This window comes from Sceloporus occidentalis, unplaced genomic scaffold (genome assembly GCF_023333645.1).
Source record: "Sceloporus occidentalis isolate IW3139 unplaced genomic scaffold, rSceOcc1.0.p SCAF_37, whole genome shotgun sequence".
Taxonomy (NCBI): Eukaryota; Metazoa; Chordata; class Lepidosauria; order Squamata; family Phrynosomatidae; genus Sceloporus; species Sceloporus occidentalis.
Genome location: NW_028317017.1, coordinates 4,955,761 through 4,979,093, shown reverse-complemented (window position 1 = coordinate 4,979,093; position 23,333 = coordinate 4,955,761). Strand labels below are relative to the sequence as shown.

Genomic DNA, 23,333 nt, shown 5'->3' with positions numbered 1-23,333 from the left:
GAAGAATAAAGAGCTTCCAGGTTGCAGAGATAATGGTCTGATGTGGATTATAAGCAAAAGTACACAAGTTAGAATGATGTAGATCTAATGACGTTAAAGATGCTTTTGTCAGTGCCATCCTGTGTTTATTACAGCTTTAATAGTTTTGATGATGCATCAAAACTGACTGAATGATTACAAAAAAAACTAGGTGCTGTTGACTCTGCTGCAGACTTCGCAAGAGCCTTTCAATACCAAAGAAATCTCAAAAGTAGGGCTGAAACAACTAATCGATAAAATCGATAATAATCTAATGAAAATCGTTGTCAACGATTTTCATTATCGATTAGTCGAATCTATTTTTATCGATTTATAAAAAGAGGGGTTTTTTTCTGAGCAAATGCTCTGAAAAACTCCTCTCCTTATATAATCCAACCTCAAACAGAGATCGGATTATAACACTAGAATCCAGATCCCCCCCGCAACGCTGCGGGGGACCTGGATTCCCCTCACTGTCGGCCGGTGGCTGTCCGTGCGATGCGCACATACAACTTCCGCCTCTCCCCTCCACTTCATACACCCCTCTGGCTCCCCCCCCCATACATCACTCTGCCTCTCTCCTGACTCCCTGGTGCTTTGTGAACCTCCGTTGCTGATAGGCACTTTCACTGCAGCTTCATAGAAGCCTCAGCGTAAGTGAAGGGCAGTAACGGAGGCTGTCTGTGCGCATCGCGCAGACCCCCACCGGCTGACATAGAATCGAGGTCTCCTGCAGAGGATCATCCCCTCTGTCAGCCGGTGGGGGTCTGCATTGCACAGACAGCCTCCGTTACTCACCTTCACTTACGCTGAGGCTTCTATGAAGCTGCAGTGAAAGTGCCTGTCAGCAACGGAGGTTCACAAAGCACCAGGGAGTCGGGAGAGAGGCAGAGTGGTGTATGGGAGGGGGGAGGAGTCAGAGGGGTGTATGGGAGCCACCCTCCCATACACCACTCTGCCTCTCTACCCGGCTCCCTGGTGTCTTGTGAACCTCCGTTGCTGACAGGAGGCAGAGTGGAGTATGGGAGGGGGGAGGAGGCAGAGGCAGATGTATGGGGGGGTATTATGAATTTCAGGGCATATAGGGGGTATAATGCATATCGATATTAGGCATATCAGGGGGGCATAAAACATATCTGGGGTTAAAAAATATATCGGGTCTGTTGCATATAAGGAGTATAAGGCATATCGGGGGCACAGTGGCATATCAGGGGGCACAGTGGAATTTGGCATATATGGGGGCAGAGTGGCAAGCTGGGGGTCAGATGTGCATAACTGGGGGCAGTTTGGTAAATAAAAGAAAATATAAACAAGGTTTTTTCTCAGTTTTTATTAAATATGAAAAATAGTTAACCTATGAATTAATATTTACTAATAACTTTGTATTAAAACCTAGCTTGAGAAACACTGTGTTTGGGTTCTTGTAGCTTTTATTATTATGTCAGTAAAATAAGAAGGTGAATAGAGAGAGAGAGAGAGAGAGAGGCCATTGCAATAAAGAGATGAAAGTGTAAATTGTACGTTTTTTATTACATTATTTTATATTTTAAAAAATTCCTTTTTTTAAATCCGATTAATCGAAAGAATAATCGTCGATTATTAAAATAATCGTTAGTTGCAGCCCTAAAAAGATTATATTGTTATCCCATAGAAAATTGCTATTGCCTACTTATAATTATGGTTCATTCAGCACAAACATTAATATTAAAGATGGGCGAACTGGGTGGTGGCACAGCACAAGCTAAGCTACAGCTCATGTACAGCCTGCAGCAAACTGGAGTCGCCCACAACCAGTGAGGTCTGTATGGATGCTTGTCAGTCACAGTGGATTTACATAGTCCACGCACACCTACATTCTTGTCATGTTGGGGTTAAGACGTCTTACTCAGCCAGCGATAATACAATGCTGTACAAAAGTATTTTCCCCTTGGTTTCTATTTTTCCGTATATGTCACACGTAAATGTTTCAGATCATCAAACTAATTTTAATATTCGACAAAGCTAATGCGAGTAAATGAAAAATGCCATTTTTAAATGATTTCATGTATAGGAGGAAAATAGCTATGTAACCCTACCTGGCCTTAAAGTGAAAGAGAACCCCCACTTTAGTTAATAAATCAACCAATTTACCAAATTTACCAGATGCAACAGGACCTAACACAGCATTCCACAGTAAGAACACTCTACCAGAGGCAAACTTGGTGGTGTTAGGATGATAGTCTGGGGCTCTTGCTTCTGCTTTGCTTCTTCAACCATGAATTCTGCACATAAACAAATATCTACTTGCAGGTAAACAATGTGGACTTCACTAACATAATAAGAGAAGAAGCAGTTCTTTTCCTACTTGACTTACCCAAAGGTGAAGAGGTGACTATTCTTGCCCAGAAAAAGAAGGATGGTGAGTATTCTCTATTGAGGGTTGTGGTAAACGTGTAATTATGAAACAGACCCGTTTTACAGGGAAATGTATATTCTAAACATCTGACTCATTTTTATGAAATATGTAGTGTTTGTGGTTACCATTTATTTTAAGTATGCAACTGCATTCATTGATCAGCTACTGCAATAGGTTTGTTGGCTCCAGGAAGCTAAACCGATATACCTTCAGTTCTTTCATATAATGTTAAATATTTTGTTCTGGTTTGTAAACCATTTAATAATCCCGAGAAAATGCCATCGTGTACTTGGCTGCTTTTTAACAGACATTTACGGTTACTTAATTATTCTTCCAGTTTATCGACGAATTGTTGAATCAGATGTTGGAGATTCTTTTTATATCCGGACGCATTTTGAATATGAGAAAGAATCGCCCTATGGGCTAAGTTTTAATAAAGGCGAGATCTTCCGAGTGGTGGATACACTCTACAATGGGAAGCTGGGATCATGGCTGGCCATCAGAATTGGCAGAAACCACAAAGAAGTGGAAAGAGGGATTATCCCAAACAAAAACAGGTGCAGTACAATGCCCACAGTCGTTGGATAGTATGTGGTATACACCTGTAGTGTGTGCGTATATTTCATATATATTTATGTCTGTATAACTGCATGCAGACTGGAGCATGTATTTAGTTATTGGTTTTGAAGGACAAGACTTCTATCTTAAAGTCCAGCCCTGACTGCCTCCACTCAATTGTAAGCTAGCTAGCACTGAGCAAGAAGTTGCTGAAACAGCAGTTTATTATTCGAACTCCAATAACCAAAGCATGCAGTATAAACCAACTGCATGCAGTAAAACACAGACGCCCATGCAAAATAGAGTCCAGCATTGTAAAAGAAATGTATAGTGTATAACGGTTAATTGTTGTGGGCGCTGGTGTCATAAATACATATCCGTTTCATCGCCGTATGCGCTTTTAGCCGCAGATTACTACTTTCCACTTCATTACACACCAAATGTATCGTTTCTGCCTCTACCAGAGCCGAACAGCTTGCAAGCGTGCAGTACACTCTCCCTAAAACCGCCGGTGGAGATCGTGCAGATTTTTGGAGGTTTCGTGGTCTCCGTAGTTCCAAGAGAAATCTGAGAAAAAGCCGAGAAGATCTTTCTGCCCAACCTGTCCAGACAAAGTTCCCAGCATATGAAAGAGTCGTCCTCCGAGAAGGTTGTCTTAGTTTCATATTCTATGCCTTTCGGAATGCCTGGTAAAAACGGTCTTTTGTGATTTAAACAATAGCTTCGACTTAACATTTTATGGGGTCAAAGTTATTTGCTTATACTCATGTTTGGATGATCTAAGAAATGTACAGATGTAATCACCATCGATTTGCTTTACTAATTAGTCATTCTTAGATCAAAAATACTAAAACATTTCTTAAAAAAAATAAATAAATAAAAAAAATTTGCTGGATCATAGGATCTTTGACAGGGGGGTGCAAGACTGACAATTTAGAACATTTTAGCCAGAATTAAATGGAGTGACATGCCTTGGAATGAACTGTGCCAGTGGACGCTCTGTATAACGCCCATAGTCCATGCTCTTTACAGCTCCTAATCATACAGCGGAGCGCCTATTCTGCTCAATGTAGTAATGGAAACATCATCCTTGGTACTTTTGATTGACTACTCCCAGAAATAATTTACGTTTGACAACTTTTTACCAACCCAATCACAATGCGAAAAGCAGGCACAGGCTTATCTTTATGTGACTTCAGAGGTAGATAGATCTACTAGGATGTATTTGGTTAACAATTAATTTGTCTAAGTGGAGCAGAAGATTTAAAGGTTTCTGGATCACATCTCTTCCAGCCGGATTTCTCAGGCCTGTGGTTATCTTTGGTCCTATTGCTGACGTTGCACGAGAGAAGCTGGCGAGAGAAGAGCCAGATATTTATGAGGTTGCAAGTAAGTTGTTTTTTTTTTACTAGATAATTCTGTGTTTGGTCATAATGATACATGGGCTTTTTATGCGGATTGTGATTTTTGTGTTTAAAGCAGGTACATTTTAATACATTAGTTGACAAGACATTGTGCTGGGGTTGTTGGGAGGAGACTGATGTTCTTTGGATTGCCTCTCCTTGCCGTGGCAGATAAGCTGTTTGCCCATGTTACATGAAAAGTCCCTATGTATTTGAGCAGATTGGTTTGAATTTTCTTGATTTTTGTTTTTTTGTTTTTAAATCCTCTATGTTGTTGTTGTTGTCAGGGAGTGAACCAAGAGACGCAGGCACTGACCAGCGAAGCTCTGGAATCATCCGTCTTCACACTATCAAGCAGATTATTGACCGGGTGAGTGTTTTACTATTCAGCATGTTTTGGGAGTGTATGGTTTCTGCATTGATGCATATTGATTCAGTAGCATTTTATATTTGGCCTATATATTGTCCCTGTATACAAAGAAATCCAGCATATCAAAAACTTCAAGTGCATTTCTCATTTATTTTAATCTTATTTCTTTTCTTGGCAATCACAAAAAGGAATGTTTTAAATGTCCTGTAGTATTATACAGGCTGAGCTCTGGGAGCTAGGGAGATCTCCCTTGTACCCAGCCCATTGAGCAGAGGTACACTGGCATCAGTGATTGCCAATCTGCTCTACTGTACCTGTTTCCCTACTGCTTTTCCTTTCATACTGCAGGCATTACTAAAGCAGAAAAGGCTTCCACTGAAACGAGGAAAATAAGCTACTCCCGCATGAATTCCCTTCCTCCCTGTAGTATATCAGAAGAGAAGGCTGAGAAACGTACCATTTCTTACCTCTGCTACACATTATTTTTCTGCAGGATAAGCATGCTCTTCTTGATGTGACTCCAAATGCGGTAGATCGCTTGAACTACGCACAGTGGTACCCAATAGTTGTGTTCCTCAACCCCGACTCCAAGCAGGGTGTGAAGACCATGAGAACGAGGTTGTGCCCTGAGTCGCGCAAAAGTGCCAGAAAATTATATGAACGTTCACACAAACTACGCAAAAACAATCACCATCTTTTCACAAGTAAGTAGATGTTCAACCTTTTCAAGTAAATATATTGCCCTCTTTAATTGTGTTCCAGTAAGTAGAAGATAGACCACCAATTGCATAACCTAAAGGCCCTCCACTCCAAAAAAATAAATTATTTACCGCCTGAAATAAGCAGACTATCAAGTATACGCATGCCTGCCATACATATACAAAATGTCTGGTCATTATCACATAATATTGTACATAATACGTTGAGAATTCTATGCATTTATGCATTTTAAGTCATAGTTGTATAGTCTTGGTTCCTTTTTAAATGTGTAGATATAATAATCTGGTAACGTCTGTATTAAATCCACACGAATCTTTATTTTCACAGCTACCATTAATTTAAATTCTATGAATGATGGCTGGTATGGAGCACTGAAGGAGGCTGTTCAACAGCAACAGAACCAACTGGTTTGGGTCTCAGAGGGCAAAGTAAGAATTGTTCCAATATTTTTAGTATTTCCGTGCATGTGTTTTGTGGGAATGTTTTCAACATACTCACTAGAATGAAGTGCCTGGAATTCACATAGAAGCTGCAAATGTATGTATGATCCTGCTCAACCGGCCTTTGATTTAGATGTTATGCACTGTAAAAGTGATGCTCACTTTCTAAATATGTTTATTGAAGGCAGTTCCAACAAAGTGTATAGCGCTAAATTTTCTTCCTGAAAGTGCCTTTTGTGATACACATTCTGTTTTCCCGTTTCACAATTTCATACAATGTATAATTCAGTTCATTGGTAGATCTGTTATCTTGCTAAAGCAGTTGTGAAATGTTTGACTCTCGGCAAAGTGTTGCTTGTGTAGTGGATTGCAAAGATATCTGAGTCTTCCAGAGAAGATTCCTGATCTTTAGTTAGGAAGTACTAATGTGGTATAACTTGGCTTCATTCGGTGCAGGCAGAAGGTGGCACAGATGATGATCTTGATTTGCATGACGACCGTCTATCCTACTTGTCAGCACCAGGTAGTGAATACTCAATGTATAGCACTGATAGCAGGCACACATCTGACTATGAAGATACAGACACAGAAGGTGGGGCATACACTGACCAGGATCTGGACGAGACTCTTAATGATGAAGCTGGCACTCCTCCAGAGTCTGCCATCACTCGCTCCTCTGAACCTGTCAGAGATGACACATCAGGAATTCAGGAGAACCAAACCTATCCTACTTTTCCACCTCAGCCACAGCCACTTCATAGAACTGATTCTCCTGGGTATAAAAATGTAGCACCTCAACAGGTAAGCCCATTTTTGTATTTGTGGGTTGTACGTAACAGATTTGTCTGTTTGCCATGTTAATCTTTTATGTACCGTCTTAACCTTTGTATTTATGCATTGCAGTAAATAAAGTATGTGCCTTATATATGAGAACCTTGAGCATCATCTAGTGATAACCTTGACCAGTCCGTTCCAACAGTGCCTCTAGTTTTCTATAGACACAGCTTTAAAGTTTGGAAACAAAAACTGTTTATTGTACCCTAGGTCTGGAAACCACATGGAAGCCATGCATCTATGTTTAACTGTTACATGCTATCAATTCCTTTAACACTGGGACTTCATTTTAGCATGTTCATAAAGGAGACGCGAGTGCCTCAGCTGCTAATTTAGTGTATTTCAAATGCAAATTGCCACAGTACAAAGTTCCCTCATAGTTTTATGGAACAGGGATTGCTAACTGTACAGACTACAATGACATGGCTGTGACCTTTGCCATAGGGTAACAATTGATGTAGTTCCACCTAGGGTTTCAGGGTCACCTTTTTTAAGGAAATACACCTGTGATCGTTTTCCGAGATTCCAAGGGCCAGTAATGAAGGGGAGTTTGAGTTTATTTATTTATTTTTAATGAAGGTTTGCTTTAAGGTGAATGTACAGTTTCTATATTCAGTATGATTTTGTCTTGTCTTTTTATAATGTTGATTTAAAGTGAAATCAATATTTTACACACTCCACAGAAAGCAGATGCCTTACCTGCAGCCCCTTACCTTTCTCTGCCGTCTGAAACACACCATACTACTTCAACTGCTGCTGTAAATCCCAGTGTAAATCTAAATAATGTCAGATTGGAGGATCCCAACCCTGCCCCTTACAGCTCTTACCAAGCACAAGCTGGCCCCTTGCGATCACCAAATACTGAGGCAGCTCAAATTATGCTAAGAGACCAAGAGCCTTCATCTTTACCAGTGCACATAGACCCAGCAAAGGTACCGGTGCTACACCGTTGCGCAAGTCTCCTCTACTTTCAGTCATACTTGCATCTACAAGTCTTTTCTCTTTAACACCTTCTCCTTAAAACCTTTGGTATACTGGAGATGCCTGCAGCGCAGGTTTCTGCAGTAACAGAGGTATACAGGGATATAGATGTGTTTATTTGGAGCAGTTCACTATGCTGCATCTAAATCACTGGAAATTACCCTGCATGCTGTTTTCCTTTTCCTTGCATGGCTTTAAAATGTTGCATGGTACCCTTTTTCATTATCCCTCTTACTGTTCTGGGTTTACTGGAAACAGTCACATTTTTCTATATAAAAGGGTTTTGTATTCTTTAGTGCACCATATTACGAGCGTGGGGGGGAAATATCTTTTCATATTGACCTTAAAACAACAACGAGAATAGTGCATGCAAAGTGCTGTTTTGCTGCTATGGGAGTACAAAATGGAAAAGCGGTTGCTTTATTTTCATTGTGTTGATGGTCTTCTGTACTTAATTCACGCAGGTTTACAGAAAAGAGCCATATGCTGTGGAGGAAAATCCTAGGCAGAATTATTTGATGAAGCAGCAGGTACTCGGCCATCAAAGGCATGAAAAAGAGACCAATTTGAGTTTTGATTCCCTGCCTGCATATGCAGACAAGCCACTGAATAGAGAATATGATCACTCTTACAGATACGACTCCTCTGTAGATTATGTAGATCAGTTTCCACACAATTACGATCCTCGTATACATTATGACGATCATGTGCCTACTTATGATGACCAGTGGGGTTATTATGATGATAAGCAATCATATCAACAAAGGCCGCAGTTTGACAGCAAACATCCCAGGGACTTCAATGTTAGGCAACACTCAGAAGAAAACCTGGAACATAGCTATTTTCCCCAGCAGCCTCGATTTGAGGAGCCACCTCCAGCTGCCTATGACAATCGGCCACGTCCGCCGAAAAACTACAAGCCTCCTCAAGTACTTTATGATGAACCAACTCCAGCAGAATATGATATGCATATAAGATACAAACCAGAGCCCCAATCCTTCCCTCCTGTACCCTCGTCAAAGCCTGCTGAGAAAACACAGTATTTTGATCAACAGCCAAGGAGCTATGAACATACCCCACCCCAAGCATTTACCACTAAACCCGGGCAGTATGATATTTCTCCTAGGCTTGAGACAATGCCTCCCCCAGCACAGGTGAAACCAGAGCCTCTGCCATCAAACACTAAACCATTACCGGCTCCTCCAACTGAAGATGAGGATGACCCAGCCATGAAGCCACAATCTGTGCTTACCAGAGTGAAGATGTTTGAAAACAAGAGGGCCACCCAAGGGGAAAAGAACAAGGACATGAATGACATATCCACCATAAAGGTGCGTAGAATTAAGGCTTACAGTTTTTTGAAGTAGATGGCATAATACACCTAAAAACTCTTCCAGCCCTAAAGAGATTGTGTTCTGAACATATGACAAACTATGTAGTTGAAAAGGTAAAACAATTGCTTTAGTATGATGACTTTAGGTTGTGTTGTTTTTTTTTTCTTTCCTTTTAGGCTCCCGAAGTTGCACCTAAACCCATAAATGTTCCAGTAAATGCACCAAAAGCAGCCCCACTGCCTCATTATGAACAAGAAAAGCCTGCATATAGGTAAATTTGTTGAAAGTCGAACATGATGTTAAATGTATTGGTTTCCGTGTTGCAACTAATGGAAAGTTACCCCCTTTTGAAAGGGGGTAGCTAGGAAGTTCCCAAGTGTACAAATTCTGCCCATCAGTATGTACAATGCAATACAAGTGTGAATTTTACGTACATGACTACTTTTGTTTCGCTCCCCGTATTTATTTTTTTGTGTTGCGCTAGAAATATGTATAGGTGTGTACACCTATTTTTGAGATTTGTATCTTCTCTCCTACATTATGAGCAAATCCATTTATGAGGCTGAAGTTGTGCACATCTGATATTGAACATTCTATATCTAACTAGGGTATCTAATTGGGTATCTAAAAAGATGTTACAATGAGCTTATGTTCTGGTTTTCCCCAGAGTTCCTGAACCACAGAAACCTCAGGTGAAGCCTCCAGAAGATATAATTCGCTCCAATCACTACGATCCTGATGAAGACGAAGAGTACTATAGGAAGCAGCTCTCTTACTTTGATCGAAGAAGCTTTGACAAGCCCACTCCCCCGCTGTCGGCAAACGTCCTGCCTGAGCCTGCCAAACCCGTGCAGTCTCAGAGCCAACTTAGCTTTAACAGCTACCCCTCCAAGTACGTTCTGACATGCTGCACTTGTCTCTCTGTGACCTCTTCATTGCACCCACATCCTGACCTTTTGCAGTAAGAGGAGTAACACCTCGTGTGTGAAAGGTGTTTCTGTGACTCGGTTCTTGCCTAATCTTTTGTGAAAGATATGAGCTTTCCTGAGATTTTGTCATTTTGGGCTTCTAATGACCATATTCACTGCAGGTATCTGGTTACCCATTTGCTAATAGGCCTCCTTTCTGTAGGTTTCTAGACACAAACCAAATGTTTACTATTTAACCAGTCCAACCGGTATCTTGGAAATCTGATCTGTTTTGCACTTTACGTTTATTTTACAGATGCTATATGTGCTACATGAATTCTGATTAGTTAGTATGAGGCTTTAAACTGTGATAATTTTTAAATATTTGGCCTTAAACTAAACCAATATGTCTGCCTTACATATAGACCGGTAAAACAGTCCAACTAGGCTGCTTTTAAGTTAGTTTTCACTGCAATGGTTTCTCTTGTACACTGCAGTGTATATTCTGATCCCCTTCTAGACTGTTACTCAATCTGTCCTTTTATGCTCACGTACGATATTCTAAAAAAGACTACTACATAAATATACAATGCAATCCTGTAACCTTTCTGCTGGTTGTGGTTTATTCTAAAGTCGGGCTCCTGAGTTTAATAGCTAATCTGTTTTCTTCTGCTGTCAACCTTCCTCCTGCTTTAACACAGATGACTGGTACTGTTATTAGTGGGAATGGGTAGGGGTCTTCTAACTCCCACCTGCTCAAATTCTGTTAGCATGGACTAAATGGAGGGCTTTCACCTAACCGATAGAACATGGCTTATAGCAAAAAAATAATAATCCTATGGCAGCAATAATAAGGCAAGTAGATATATTGTCTTACATGGAAGGTGGTTCCTCTTCATGTGGTTAAGGTGCTATCTAGGGGCTGCACACTTCAATTATTTAAAGGTCCTGTTTTGTTCAAATGTTCTTATGCTTTTTTTAAAGAAGATAAAACATGATCTTGCTTTTTATACCTCTTTTTGCTATTTGTGTCTACTTTTCTATGTTCTTTGTTCTGTGAATTAAGTTGTCTCCTCTGAGACCAGTTTGACTCCAGATGGCAAATAACCTTTCTGAATAGAAAGACACCATAAGGGTTCTTCAGGAAATACTTGAATATGGGGAATTCGTGTTGGGTGATATGTGCACTAGAATAGTTCACACCATGTTGAGGACACGGATGTATACTATATGGACAAAAGTATTGGGACACCTGACCATTGCACCCACAGGGACCTTTATGACATTGTATGCTAAATACATAAGCATTAATGTGTAGTTGGTCCCCCTTTGCAGCTTTCTCTTCCATGGGAAGGCTTTTCACAAGATTTTTGGAGTGTTTCTGTGGGCATTTTTGCCCACTCATCTAGTATGAGTTGGTCCATTTTCTGTTAAACTTCTTCCTATAGTTTATCATGCCTGGCATCATGTCTTTATTAGGACAAAGGCACACTCCTACATATACGTTTACTTGTTTTCACCCTGTGAGCTCACCTGTTTATCCAGGCAACCAGATAAGAGCCACATGATATGTCTAGGTCTTTCCCTTGAGCATGGATTACATTAGGCTCACAGTGTAGGCTGAATAATAGAAATATTACTAATTAAATACCATTGATTTAAATTTGTGTAGCAATGAGGAGAACGTGATATATAAGTGTGTGTGTATATGTATATATTAGTGTGTGTGTGTGAAATTTTTTTTTAAAAGAATACCTTAAACAAAAGCTTAAAGTATGCATTTGAAAAAAATGTCTTTCCTGAAACCCTAAACACTTTAAGAATGTTATGATGACCTTATCCATTGCCTCATAACCACAGAACAAGTTTGTGGTATGAAAGTATTCATAAACTGATCAGACAGAATAATACCGTGTACTCCCATACAAGCTGCTCTAAGCATCTCAAACTGTTTTCATTAATCTTGGTTAAACATGTCTGAAGTGGGCTGGTTTTTAAGACCCTTTAAAGTCTAAGTCAAATAATTTAAGACGATGGACACAATCTTCTCTCTTGGACATGTTGTGTTTCACCTTTTTTGCATCCATCTCTCTGGATGCATACCTCCGTGGCTTCCAAAAATATGTCTAGCTGACTTTTATCGCCAAAATAACATAGGGGTCTTAAAAATACAACATAAAGTGAATCGGCAGGAGGTATTTCTTTTAATGGTGTAATATAGATAAAATCCAAACATCCTGCAGTCAGTATTGTATGATGTGTCTGTTAAAGGGAAAATAGCTTCAGCTGTACAGAAAAAAACCATTTGTGTGGTTCCTTTAATAAAGCTTCTTACCCTAACATCTTGTAGCTCCAAGGCACATAAGTTTCTGAGCCCAAAAAAGTAATTTAGCTTTTGGCTCATACATATTCTGCCCTCAGTTATGTCTGCCACTCCTGTGTTTCGTCTAATGATGGTCAGTGTTGATCTTTGTTTGGGGGAGCAGGGGATCAGTCACAATCCCACTTTACAATCTAATGTAACCCAAACGTTTCTTAACCTTCTTCCTACTTTGTGATATTGGTTTGTCCTGCATTGTTTTCTCCAGAGTTGCAATGACGTGTTCGTTTTGTATTAGTTGGTAGTCCTGTAACAGTAGATGGTGCATTAAAGCCGTGTTGGATGTCTTTTGTTACACAGTAATGATCAGATGCAACATATGAATTGCTTTAAGTTAGAATGACCCTTTTCTTTCGTTCTTCTGTCACATTTGCTTTGCCACAACGTAGATTTCTTGGCTCTTACACTAGCTATGACTACTTGAAAAGGAGCATCAAGTGGTAAGATTGGCATTAACATAAGGCTGCATTTTGAGACATCATTCCTTTATAGATTCATTATGGCGTTATGTGCACCCAGGACATAAGGGAAAAAAATCGTATTTTTTTTTTTTTTTTTTTTATTTCCCCTTTAATTGAAGAAAAACAATTCAAACATTCTAACATACAATTTTTTTTTAAATGATTCCTTTTTAGTGATTGTCCGTTTGTGACTTTATAACTCTGTGCACATAAAGCTTGCTATTCCTACTTTGGGTGCTTTTCCTGAAACATTTTCTTGTGTCCAGCGTTCAAAAGTAAATAGACCTCGTTAAAAATAATAAAATTGGGAATGTGTAGATGTTTATCATAGTCAACCTGAGTAAGCCATTTATAAATGAGCAGATATTGCTGACTCTTGTTTTGCTGCTTAAATGAGGCTGAATTCATACATTTGCAGTGTACAATACACAAGTCATCTACCGTCTGTGTCCAGTTTTCAGTGTTACATTATCATCTCAGCCATGTGTTGTCTTAGAACTCTCTTGTATAGAGTTTGCTGTCCCTGTAGTTGAATGTAAGCCCTGTGCACTATCCCAAACTTTTATATAATTCATGCAACGCTAAGTATACCTTTGGAAGTAACTGTTTCACTCAAAATTTTACAGGGGAAAACCTGCAGATCCCGAGCCTCTTGACAGAACGGTTGGTGAGAAACGCTACGATCCGGTTCCACAGGTTACACCCTCATCACAGTATAGCCAGCAGTCTCCAGTGCTTGTGAACCATTCAACACATTTAAAACACACACTTCCAGAAAGTACGTATGGTGGTCTTTGATTTACTTCTCTTTCAAGGCATTAGTGTCATTAAATGCCATTTACAATTTATATTTTTGTGTCTGTTTTACAGTAAACTCTGTGTTGGTGGACATTCCAAGTTCCACCTTGACCAAACCAGAACCACCACCAGCGCAGGCCAAGCCAACGCTTTTCAGACCTTCTAATCGGGAGGACACCGTGCAGTCAAATTACTTTCCCCAGAAAAGCTTTCCAGACAAAAGCCCCATTAATGGCACAGAACAGACGACGAAAACGGTTACACCATCCTACAATCGCTTTACTCCAAAGCCTTACACGAGTACAGCCAGGCCCTTTGAACGCAAGTTTGAAAGCCCCAAATTCAACCACAATCTTCTGCCAAATGAAGCACAAGCAAAACCCGAGCTGCCCACCAAGCCTCAGAATTCTCCCCAGCCTATTTTAAAATCGAGTAATGCCGTAATGCCACCGGAGCTGGACGTCTCATCCAAACCAGCGGAGAGCAAGCCTAAATTTCAACCAAATAATGTTAATGCAGTGCCTAAAGCGATTCCAGTCAGGTAAGGTTATGTGATATTTTAGTGTAGAAAAGAATTCCTAATGCTGTTTAAAATAAAACCTCAAAAGAGACTATTCAATAAGCACTATGTTTTATAAACTTTGAAATCTGTCCCTCAGCAGCCCTGTCAGTAGTTCGGTTTGGCTGAACCTGCCGCCATTAAAGTTGGTTCCATACAATATGATCTAAACTCTTCAGGAAGCTTTACAAATGGCCTACGTTTCAGCTGCCTAACTCTCCTTGAAAGTTCACTATTCAGGGAGTTGTAAGTTACGTTAGAAAACAGTGCAGTTTGGCCAAGTTCCTAGTTAGCTTTTCCAGTAAGTACTAAGAATTAGAACACAGTTATGCTATATTAAGCACCAATGTATTACGCAGCACTGTAGAATTTAAGCACATATACATTTGCACATACAGACACAACAGGAATTGAGGACAGTGCCGTTCCTGGCAAGGATGGTGGGCTTGCGAGGTCCCCTCTGAGCTTAATAGTTTAACATCAAGGCAGAGTAATCATTGCGCTGTGATAGCTCAGGTCCCGCTTAACTACTTTTGATTGTGGAATGTGTTGCTTTACTTTTATTACAGCCCTTCAGCACTGGAGGATGATGATGAAGATGATGTGCACACGGTTGTGGCAACAGCTAGAGGCATTTTTAACAGTAATGGTGGTGTACTGAGCTCAATAGAGACGGGCGTTAGCATCATAATACCACAAGGAGCAATTCCTGAAGGAATAGAGCAGGAAATTTACTTCAAAGTTTGCAGAGACAACAGCATTTTACCACCCCTAGATAAAGAAAAAGGTAAGGCGTAGAACTGGGTGAAATATTGAGAATCTTTTCTGCTGAGTTACCCCAGAACTGGCGGCTTCGCCTACTTCCACGGCAACTTATGCCGAAGTGATGTCATTTACATGTGACCCCCTATGTGCCACTCTCCTCCAGAAATGCCTTATACCCCTATATCCCATTCTGGCATTTAGGGGGTTAAAATGCATATTATGGGGCAGAGTGGCATATAGGGAGGTATAAGGCATTTCAGGAGCCAGAGTGGCATTAAGGGAGTTAAAAGGCATTGTATAGAGCACTCTGCCTCCAGAAATGCCTTATACCCCTATATGCCATTCTGCCCCATAATATGCATTTTAACCCCCTAAATGCCAGAATGGGATATAGGGGTATAAGGCATTTCTGGAGGAGAGTGGCATTTCAGGAGGCAGAGTGCTCTATACAATGCCTTTTAACTCCCTATATGCCACTCTGCCCCATAATATGCCTTTTAACCCCCTAAGTGCCAGAGTGGCATATAGGGGTATAAGGCATTCCACAAATGCCCTATGCCCCCATTTAATGCACACGCACGTACCGGTGCTTCCAATTTCCTGCTGTATTGCCGGGGCAGCGGGTTGACGTCTGCTGCAGCCGGAAGGAGGTGGAGTTGGCAGCGGGGGTTTGTCTGCGTCCGTCGCGCATACCTTCCCCGACTGTCAGAGATCAGAGTTCCCCACACCGGTGCGGGGAACTCTGATCTCTGACAGTCGGGGAAGGTATCCGCGACGGACGCAGACAACCCCCGCTGCTAGCCACACCTCCTTCCGGCTGCAGCGACGTCAACCCGCTGCCCCGGCAATACAGCAGGAAGCACCGGTAAGTGTTTGTGGGGGGGGGGGGGGCAGGAGGATCCAGGTCCCCTGCAGCGGTGCGGGGGATCTGGATCTTAGTCTCATAATCAGACCTCTATTTGAGGTCTGATTATAAGACGACCCCGATTAGAAGACGAGGGGTATTTTTCAGAGCATTTGCTCTGAAAAAAAACCTCGTCTTATAATCGAGCAAATACGGTACTTTATCTGTTTACTTTACTAGCCTGTTCAGTAGAACCTGTAATATATGAAAGATGAGAAAAATTCTCTATATTCTCTGTATTTAAATAGGGATATAGTAAATTTGTTTATTTTAAATGTGGTATTGTACACCGCTGTGAAGTTTGCTTTATAAATGTTCTCTTGCAGGGGAGACGCTGCTCAGTCCCTTGGTTATGTGCGGACCCCATGGATTAAAATTCCTGAAGCCGGTGGAGCTGCGCCTACCACACTGTGCGTCTATGACTCCTGATGGTTGGTCTTTTGCTCTAAAATCATCCGACACCTCGTCGGGTATGCTTTTTTCCCCCCACTCTGTCCTATTGGGTCGTTTGGATTCTGTCACTCAGCTGCTTTGGGCAAATCAATGCGCACTTCTCATTTTCAATGTTTCCACGCTTGTATGGCTTACTCTGGCATTCGGTAATACTCGTTACCTGTAGACTTCACATACAGGCGAGTTAATAAAATCTAGAATAGTAATAGTTTATGGAGGTTTAACAAACTAGGATAAACTGCAATCGGTGTCCGTTAAGACTATGTGAATTACTTTATAGGCCCACGTTCTTTTGGATGGTAAAGTATAGAAGGAGCAGCCTAATTGTGACCTTTGGACGCAGAAGCACTTTGCTATTAACAGAATTAGGGGAAAGAGGCATGCTTTATTTCATATATGAGAAAAGATGAACACGAAGTGGAATCAGGTGGTGGCGACGGACCTGGATTTATATAGTAAAAGGCAGGAAAAAAGTTTATATTTTGTTCTGCCTACAAACAGCATTGTTCTTGGATAGCTTTTCTAAATTACCTAAAAGTTTGTAAATAGCTCATCTGCTCTATATGGCCAGTGAGCCTGTCATACATAGCACCTATATTGCCTAGTAATACTAAATATGATTTCTGATACTGATATTGTATTTATTACTGACTAGTTATTAGTGCTAGATCCCACGTCTTGGGCTTTGTGGTTTATTTGGCTATAAGTGACGCATGTGTGCAGATGTCACATTGGGGGTTTATGTTTAAAGATACATTCTGGTGCAAAGTGGTGCATTCACAAAGGAAACCATTGCACCAAAACTTTACAATCTAGATCCTCTTCAGAAATGTTTGCTTCGCAAGGCTAATTATGGATACATCCTTGGATATAATTCCATCTCTTCAGTTCCCCCATACAGTGTGCCTATCCTCAAGCGATGGCAACATTTCCCCATTGCGCTTTACAGGCAGTTGGGTCGTCTTACCAGGAAGGCCTTTGCTGTTATCACTATGCCATCTGTTACTGATGTCAGAGCCAAGCTAACAAATGTGGCTACATACCGAGTCCTGCGCATAGCCTGTGTTTGTTCTTTATGGTGCCGACGGGTCCAAACTTAAAAATATAACTTGAACATTATATATATATATATATATATATATATATATATATATATATATATATATATATTAAAAACATAACCTGTATGTAACTAGGACAATGTTTCTATAAAATGGCATACCTACCGGAGGTGGACCACATCATCTGCATGCTTGTGGCTAACAGGTTTGTTTTGCCGTTCAGAATTAATGTGTGTATTGTTATATTACAGAACCCTTCATTTAGGTATTTAAATTAATGTTTTTCCCTGCAGCGAGAGATGAAAACTGTGTAATCCAGGAAAAAAACACAAATGCTGATGCACATGCATGTGTGAGGTTTCTTATGTTTAACTTCCAAGTATGTCCTCTAGAGTGCAGTGTTGGGGTTTGTACCGGACTGTCCTCTTCCATAACTCCATTATTTATCATCTTTTATTGTATAGCGATAAACATTTACGCAGTGCGTCTCACATTGGATGCATTCACAGGGTATGACAAAAATGTAAAGCTGGCTCTGCACGTAAGCTTACAATCTAGAGGGTGAGCTTTAATGAAGCGTGAAGAATTCAGCTGCATGTGTAATTGTGTTACCGGGTGTTTCAAAAGTTATCGTGATCAGAGTTTAACCCATTATCTTTAATATATTTACAGGTGATCCAAAACACTGGCAGAATAAGTCCCTTCCAGGTGATCCCAACTATCTCGTCGGAGCAAATTGCGTGTCTGTTTTGATAGACCACTTTTAAGCCTCGGTTGCCGTCAACAGGGATAATGTGAAGTCTGATTGGACCTATTTATCATTACACACATTGAGTATTAACTGTTTTTTACGCAACGATGGGACTCAATAGTGTTAGTAATTTTGCCTGAACTTAGATTTTACGGAGTAGACTTAAAAGCCATGGTCAGAATACCGGCCTCCCTACAGGCATGTGAAGGTCGTACCGGTTATAACGACTTCCTTGTCTTTTATGATTAATGCCTTTTTACGTTGCATAAGTTTGTCTCCAAAGGACCAATGCTCAAACACTACAAAACAGCAATTAACATGATTCCTATTTTCCAACTGTTGCCTGACACCAGTCATTTTTTTTTTTTTTAATTTTTTTTTTTAAATATATATTTTCTTGGTAATGTTGGAATTTGATGAAGGCTAGCACTTTTTATTTTTTTTTTATTTTTTTTTTTTTCCCACCGTAAGAAAATAAACCTAAAACAAGTATAAAAGTTCGAAAACGTTTAACTGTTGGTGGGATCCCAAAGCACAGTTCATCTCTCTGCTACGTGACTCTGACACAGTGCTAACGCTGTGGTATAAGAGTCCAGCAGCACAGAGCTGAATGTTGCCAAAATAGCTTGAAAATATACATTATGAAAATCTTCCGCGACTGTAAAATTTAAAATACACCCTGCCGTTTTGCTGACCACGTACCACGAGGTCTGTGTCGATGGTTTGGTTTGGCAGCAATATGGTTGACCGTGGTTCAGGTGCTTCTGTGGATCTGTGATATAACCTATTACTACATGCATTTAACCAGCAGGGATGCCTTACCCTCATGTTAGGATAGTCCTCATTATCCTCCTTGTTCTTTCTCTCTCTCTATTATGAAGTTCGTATGGCTTTCTGCGCTTTTATTTTTTTCTAGGATAATGTATAATGACAAAAACTTTTAAGGAGAGAAAAAAAAATTTATTGTGAACTTATATTTGAAGTGAGCACGAGTGAGATTGGATACTCCTCTCTTCTGCGATCCAGGAGAGACGAAGGAAAGAGTTTGTTTTCTGCTATGCATTTGAAAAATTCTCAAAGATGTTACAATGCCTGTACATAAACTGCGTGCATACCACTTTCTCTTTTTTTGGGGTTTTTCCTTTGTTTTTTTTTGTTTGTAAATTTAACTTTTTTAAGCTTTACTTTTTGTATAAAAAAAAGAAAATTGAACGTTTCTTAAGGATACCTTTGTACTCATACCTTTTTTGAGCCTTGAACTTTGTAACATCTGCAGCAATAAAGCAGCATTTCTACAGTACTCGCCATGAGAACATTTTGAAGCGAAATGCACAAAAATTGCTATCTTTATAAGTGCTGAGCATAACTCCTCAGAATTCTCTAGTTTGATTAATATCTTAAAAGTATCCCTGCTGCAATTTGTGATAAGGATGCTGTACTATGTGCCCTAAAATGTATTTTTTTACTAATAGACGATTTATTATGGCACATCCGCACGGTCTCTTTAGAAGATACAGCACTGCATTCTCTTAATCAGTTATAAGTTCTTCACGTGTGGCTGATTTAATTTTTTTTTTTTTTAATTTTTCATTTGCAGTTATAAATTACACATTTCTAAGTATACAAAATAAAACTGGTTTTAAAATAAAAAAAATAAATCTTCCTAAGGACTTTGTGTGATTTTATGTTTGTTGGTTGGGGGGAAGAAAAAGACCGGTTATGTTGCATTTTTAAAAGAAAATGGGTGCAGTCACATGTCCATCAACACAACTGTATTAAAGTATGAACCTGTGTTATAGATATACATTAAAATCACAAGTGTGTATATGTATGTGGAAATATATTTTGATGGAATATCAGAGCTCAGGAGGGTCAGCCACCTTTATGCCATAACAGATATGCCGATACTGAAATATTTAATATGCGATATATGCGTACAACATAAATATGCCAGTGAAAGAAGAAACAAATGCAGCATTACCATTAACAAAAGTACTGAAATCCGGTAAATCCTTTGCTAACTGCTGTTCTGACACACATTTTAGGAATTCTCTAAATCATAAGCAAACTGATAACACTGATCAATATTAAATAACATGCCTCCTAATGTGTGTTGTATTTGCATCCCTCCAACTAGGACATTACAGTCCGGTATAGTTTATAGAGGAGGACATTGCTTTAAAATCTATGAACGAAAATGTCTGGTGCAAATTTACGGACACTCCAGATTAATCCGTACAATCATGATTCTTTCATATGTAGCTTAGTGTTCCAATAGCATTTTTGATATAGTAACTACAGAATCTGATACTGTTGCATAGGACTGCATTATTGAATGAAGCTTTAAACATGTATGAAATATAATTGATTAGGTTGTAGGGGGGATTTTGTTGTGCATATTCTTTTAAGTGCTTTTAACGTCCTTCATTGGTTTTCTATACTGCCATGGGCTACTACCATTAGTGCACCCAAATGTGTGATGTAGAAAAATATGGTATAGGCAATATACAGGGCTCAGTCTGCATTTGACCCCCGCAGCTGGCTTTTGCAGAGCTCCTTGTCACTTAGGACTCTGTATGGTTTGATTTGTCTGAGTGAAACTGAGCTGAGGAACGCATTGTGCACTTGGCACCTGTATGAAGCAGTGGTACAGAGCAAATCTTTAAATCTAGCAATTGTATATATCCGTGTAGAGCTGAATTTTCTAATTTTTTTTGTAAATATCTTGTGTGTGCAGTAAGGGCCGAAGACAAACACCCATCTACAATACAGAGCAAAACAAAAGCAGCTGCATTGTGGATGCTTCTTGAGGAACGATCTGACTCGGTTATGTTGACTATAAAACAGTTTAAAGTAGCTTTTGCTGCATCAAAAGCTTAGCTCAAATCCATAAAACGAGTCCTTTACAAGCGAAAACCATCCTGGCACAAGGGAATACCAACAATATTGAATGCCAATTATTGGCTAGTGTTAGCCCTGCATCTGTGGTTACGAAAGTTTGTTTTATCCCTTGACCCCAGTCATTCTCACCCTATATTATTGATATACTAAACAATGGATACTGGAGAATTTTGATTTTTGAATTTTCAGGCTATTCTTCATTCCAGTTCTCTGCCATTTTATAGGGTAGTGCATGGAAACTTTCAAAATCTGGATTAGAGCCTGGTCCAAGTCTAGTTGAGCCCATCAATAAATGTGTAATATAATAACCTTATGTGATGCTGCGTATTGGAATACAAATGTAATCTAAGGGATAATTCCATATAAAAAAAAAATGTTAGCAGGCCCACTTTCACAGATGTAGCTACTCTGATAATAAAATAGACTTCAAAAGTCTGTAAGCTTTAAATGGAGAAAAAACACACAGCAGGTTTTTCTGAAAGACGAAACAAAGATTAGAGTAAATTGGTACAAAGCTGGTTTTCTAATGCACATATTTGTTTAATATTTTCCTTTTAAGTAAAGCAGAGGCAGATGTTTTAAATATATACATAAAGGTCTAATAGCTGATACTTGAACTGGTGGCAAATCATCAGCTTCAGTAAGGATAAAAACAGATTGCGCAGATATATTTGTGTCTGGACGTGGCATATCTTTTCTTTAAAATGTTAAAATAGGAAACTTGGTGTGGTCCTCTATATGGAAGTGTCTTTTCTATGAATTGGAACGGAACAGTTTGCACTGGACTTGTGCATTTGGATTCATATAAGTATGAATTTACCAAAAAACTCAGAATTTTCATGGGCTCACGCTCTCTAAATGTTTTCCTACCATATCGCCTGACCACTTCTGCATCATCTTCATCTCCTACCTTCTCTTCAATATACTATCTTCACCTGCATCTCCGTGGACATAACCCATGAGGAACCTCTGCCAAAATGGACTGTTGGCAATAAGGTGCGCGTCCAGTGACGTCCTCCCCTGATCCTACAATCAAGGTGCCCTGGCGTGAACTAGGGAAATATGGCGATGGGTCTGGTGACGTCCTCTCCATCGTTTGGACGTGCCGCCATATTTCCCTCCCCAAGTGACGGCAAAATGACAGTGCTTTAGGCAACATCCTCTAACCTGATTGGAGGATTGGGAGAGGACGTCACTGCAAAAACGGCCATTTTAACTGAAGTTCCTGTGCCGGGTTATGCCTGCGGATGATAATAGATGATGATGCAGAAGTGGTCAGCGGGGAAGTTAGGAAAACAGTTGGAGAGTGTGACAGAGTGTGTAAAATGTGGGCAACCAGGCAATGAATTTAGTTCTTGAATTGTAAATGCCCCCCCGAGCTTTTGGCTAAACCGAATGGGCAGGGAACAAAATTAGTTTTTGGCTCATTTGCACAAAATAGCAACTAAGACAGATGCACAAACATCCTTGGTTGGCACTGTTAATGGCAGGATAGACAGTGGAATCGATGCATGGAAACTTGGGTAGCCTCTTCCTTTACTGTGTTTTTGAGAGGCATGTGGGCAGTATTGAGGACTTTGTTTAACTATGACATGAGAGAACACAGGACAGTTAAATAACTGGGAGCCGAATGTGTCACAGATAATGCCCCAAGGTAAGTGTGTGTCAGTCATATTTTTTCAGGTCCAAGAGTAGCAGTGGGCCCCTCGCTCCATATCCTCTGTCTGGCAGTGCCCTACTGCCACTGTTGTCACTGACACTCTCATCTTTGTTACTATAAAGGATTGATTCATAAGAATTGCCTAATTTTTGGGGAATCCCAGTCTCACGGTGGCTGGATGTGTCAGTACCTTCTGCTTCCCCTGTTCTGTCTTCTTCTTTACTCTGAGGAGTCAATTAACCAAAATGGTTACATTTTTGGGGGAAATTCAGTACCTTAGCATGCTGCTGGATGTGTTTTGTAATGGATGCAGTGCTGCTGGTGGTGGCAGTTGTCCTGCAATGCAAATTGTCACAATGCATCCTTTATCAATAAAAACCTTGAAGTAATCAACAATAACCAACTCGGCCCTTCACAAATGAGACTATTGACTAAAGCCAGAGTTGTGGCTTTAACTACTTGACTCCTCACTGTTCGTTATAGCGTTCCATCCCCCGTGACCACTTGCTTTTGCAGGGACTTGCTTGGCCCTGCAGTGTATAGTTAAGTCAGTGAGAAGATTATGCATTATACAGGGTCAGCTTAGCCCTTCTTAATGGGGAAACCTGTCAGTGTTGGCCCTTCATAATGAATAGTCAACCACTTGCACCCCCACCCACCCCGAATGTTCAAAGAGGCC

General features: G+C 40.1%; 1 protein-coding gene across 1 annotated transcript in view; it reads left to right on the top strand.

The window, feature by feature from the left end:
- LOC149297762 (tight junction protein 1-like) overlaps positions 1-18,109 on the top strand; it is a 147,017-nt gene extending 128,908 nt beyond the window's left edge. The window contains exons 13-30 of the mRNA XM_089488349.1: positions 2,308-2,416; positions 2,751-2,970; positions 3,436-3,620; positions 4,265-4,360; positions 4,662-4,744; positions 5,238-5,448; positions 5,792-5,892; positions 6,361-6,705; positions 7,422-7,670; positions 8,184-9,050; positions 9,230-9,324; positions 9,721-9,945; positions 12,731-12,781; positions 13,429-13,580; positions 13,673-14,141; positions 14,729-14,946; positions 16,155-16,298; positions 18,015-18,109. Of these exons, the coding sequence (XP_089344475.1) occupies positions 2,308-2,416; positions 2,751-2,970; positions 3,436-3,620; positions 4,265-4,360; positions 4,662-4,744; positions 5,238-5,448; positions 5,792-5,892; positions 6,361-6,705; positions 7,422-7,670; positions 8,184-9,050; positions 9,230-9,324; positions 9,721-9,945; positions 12,731-12,781; positions 13,429-13,580; positions 13,673-14,141; positions 14,729-14,946; positions 16,155-16,298; positions 18,015-18,109 (3,915 nt within the window). The remainder of the gene's footprint in view (positions 1-2,307; positions 2,417-2,750; positions 2,971-3,435; positions 3,621-4,264; positions 4,361-4,661; positions 4,745-5,237; positions 5,449-5,791; positions 5,893-6,360; positions 6,706-7,421; positions 7,671-8,183; positions 9,051-9,229; positions 9,325-9,720; positions 9,946-12,730; positions 12,782-13,428; positions 13,581-13,672; positions 14,142-14,728; positions 14,947-16,154; positions 16,299-18,014) is intronic.
- The last annotated feature ends 5,224 nt before the right edge of the window (positions 18,110-23,333 follow it).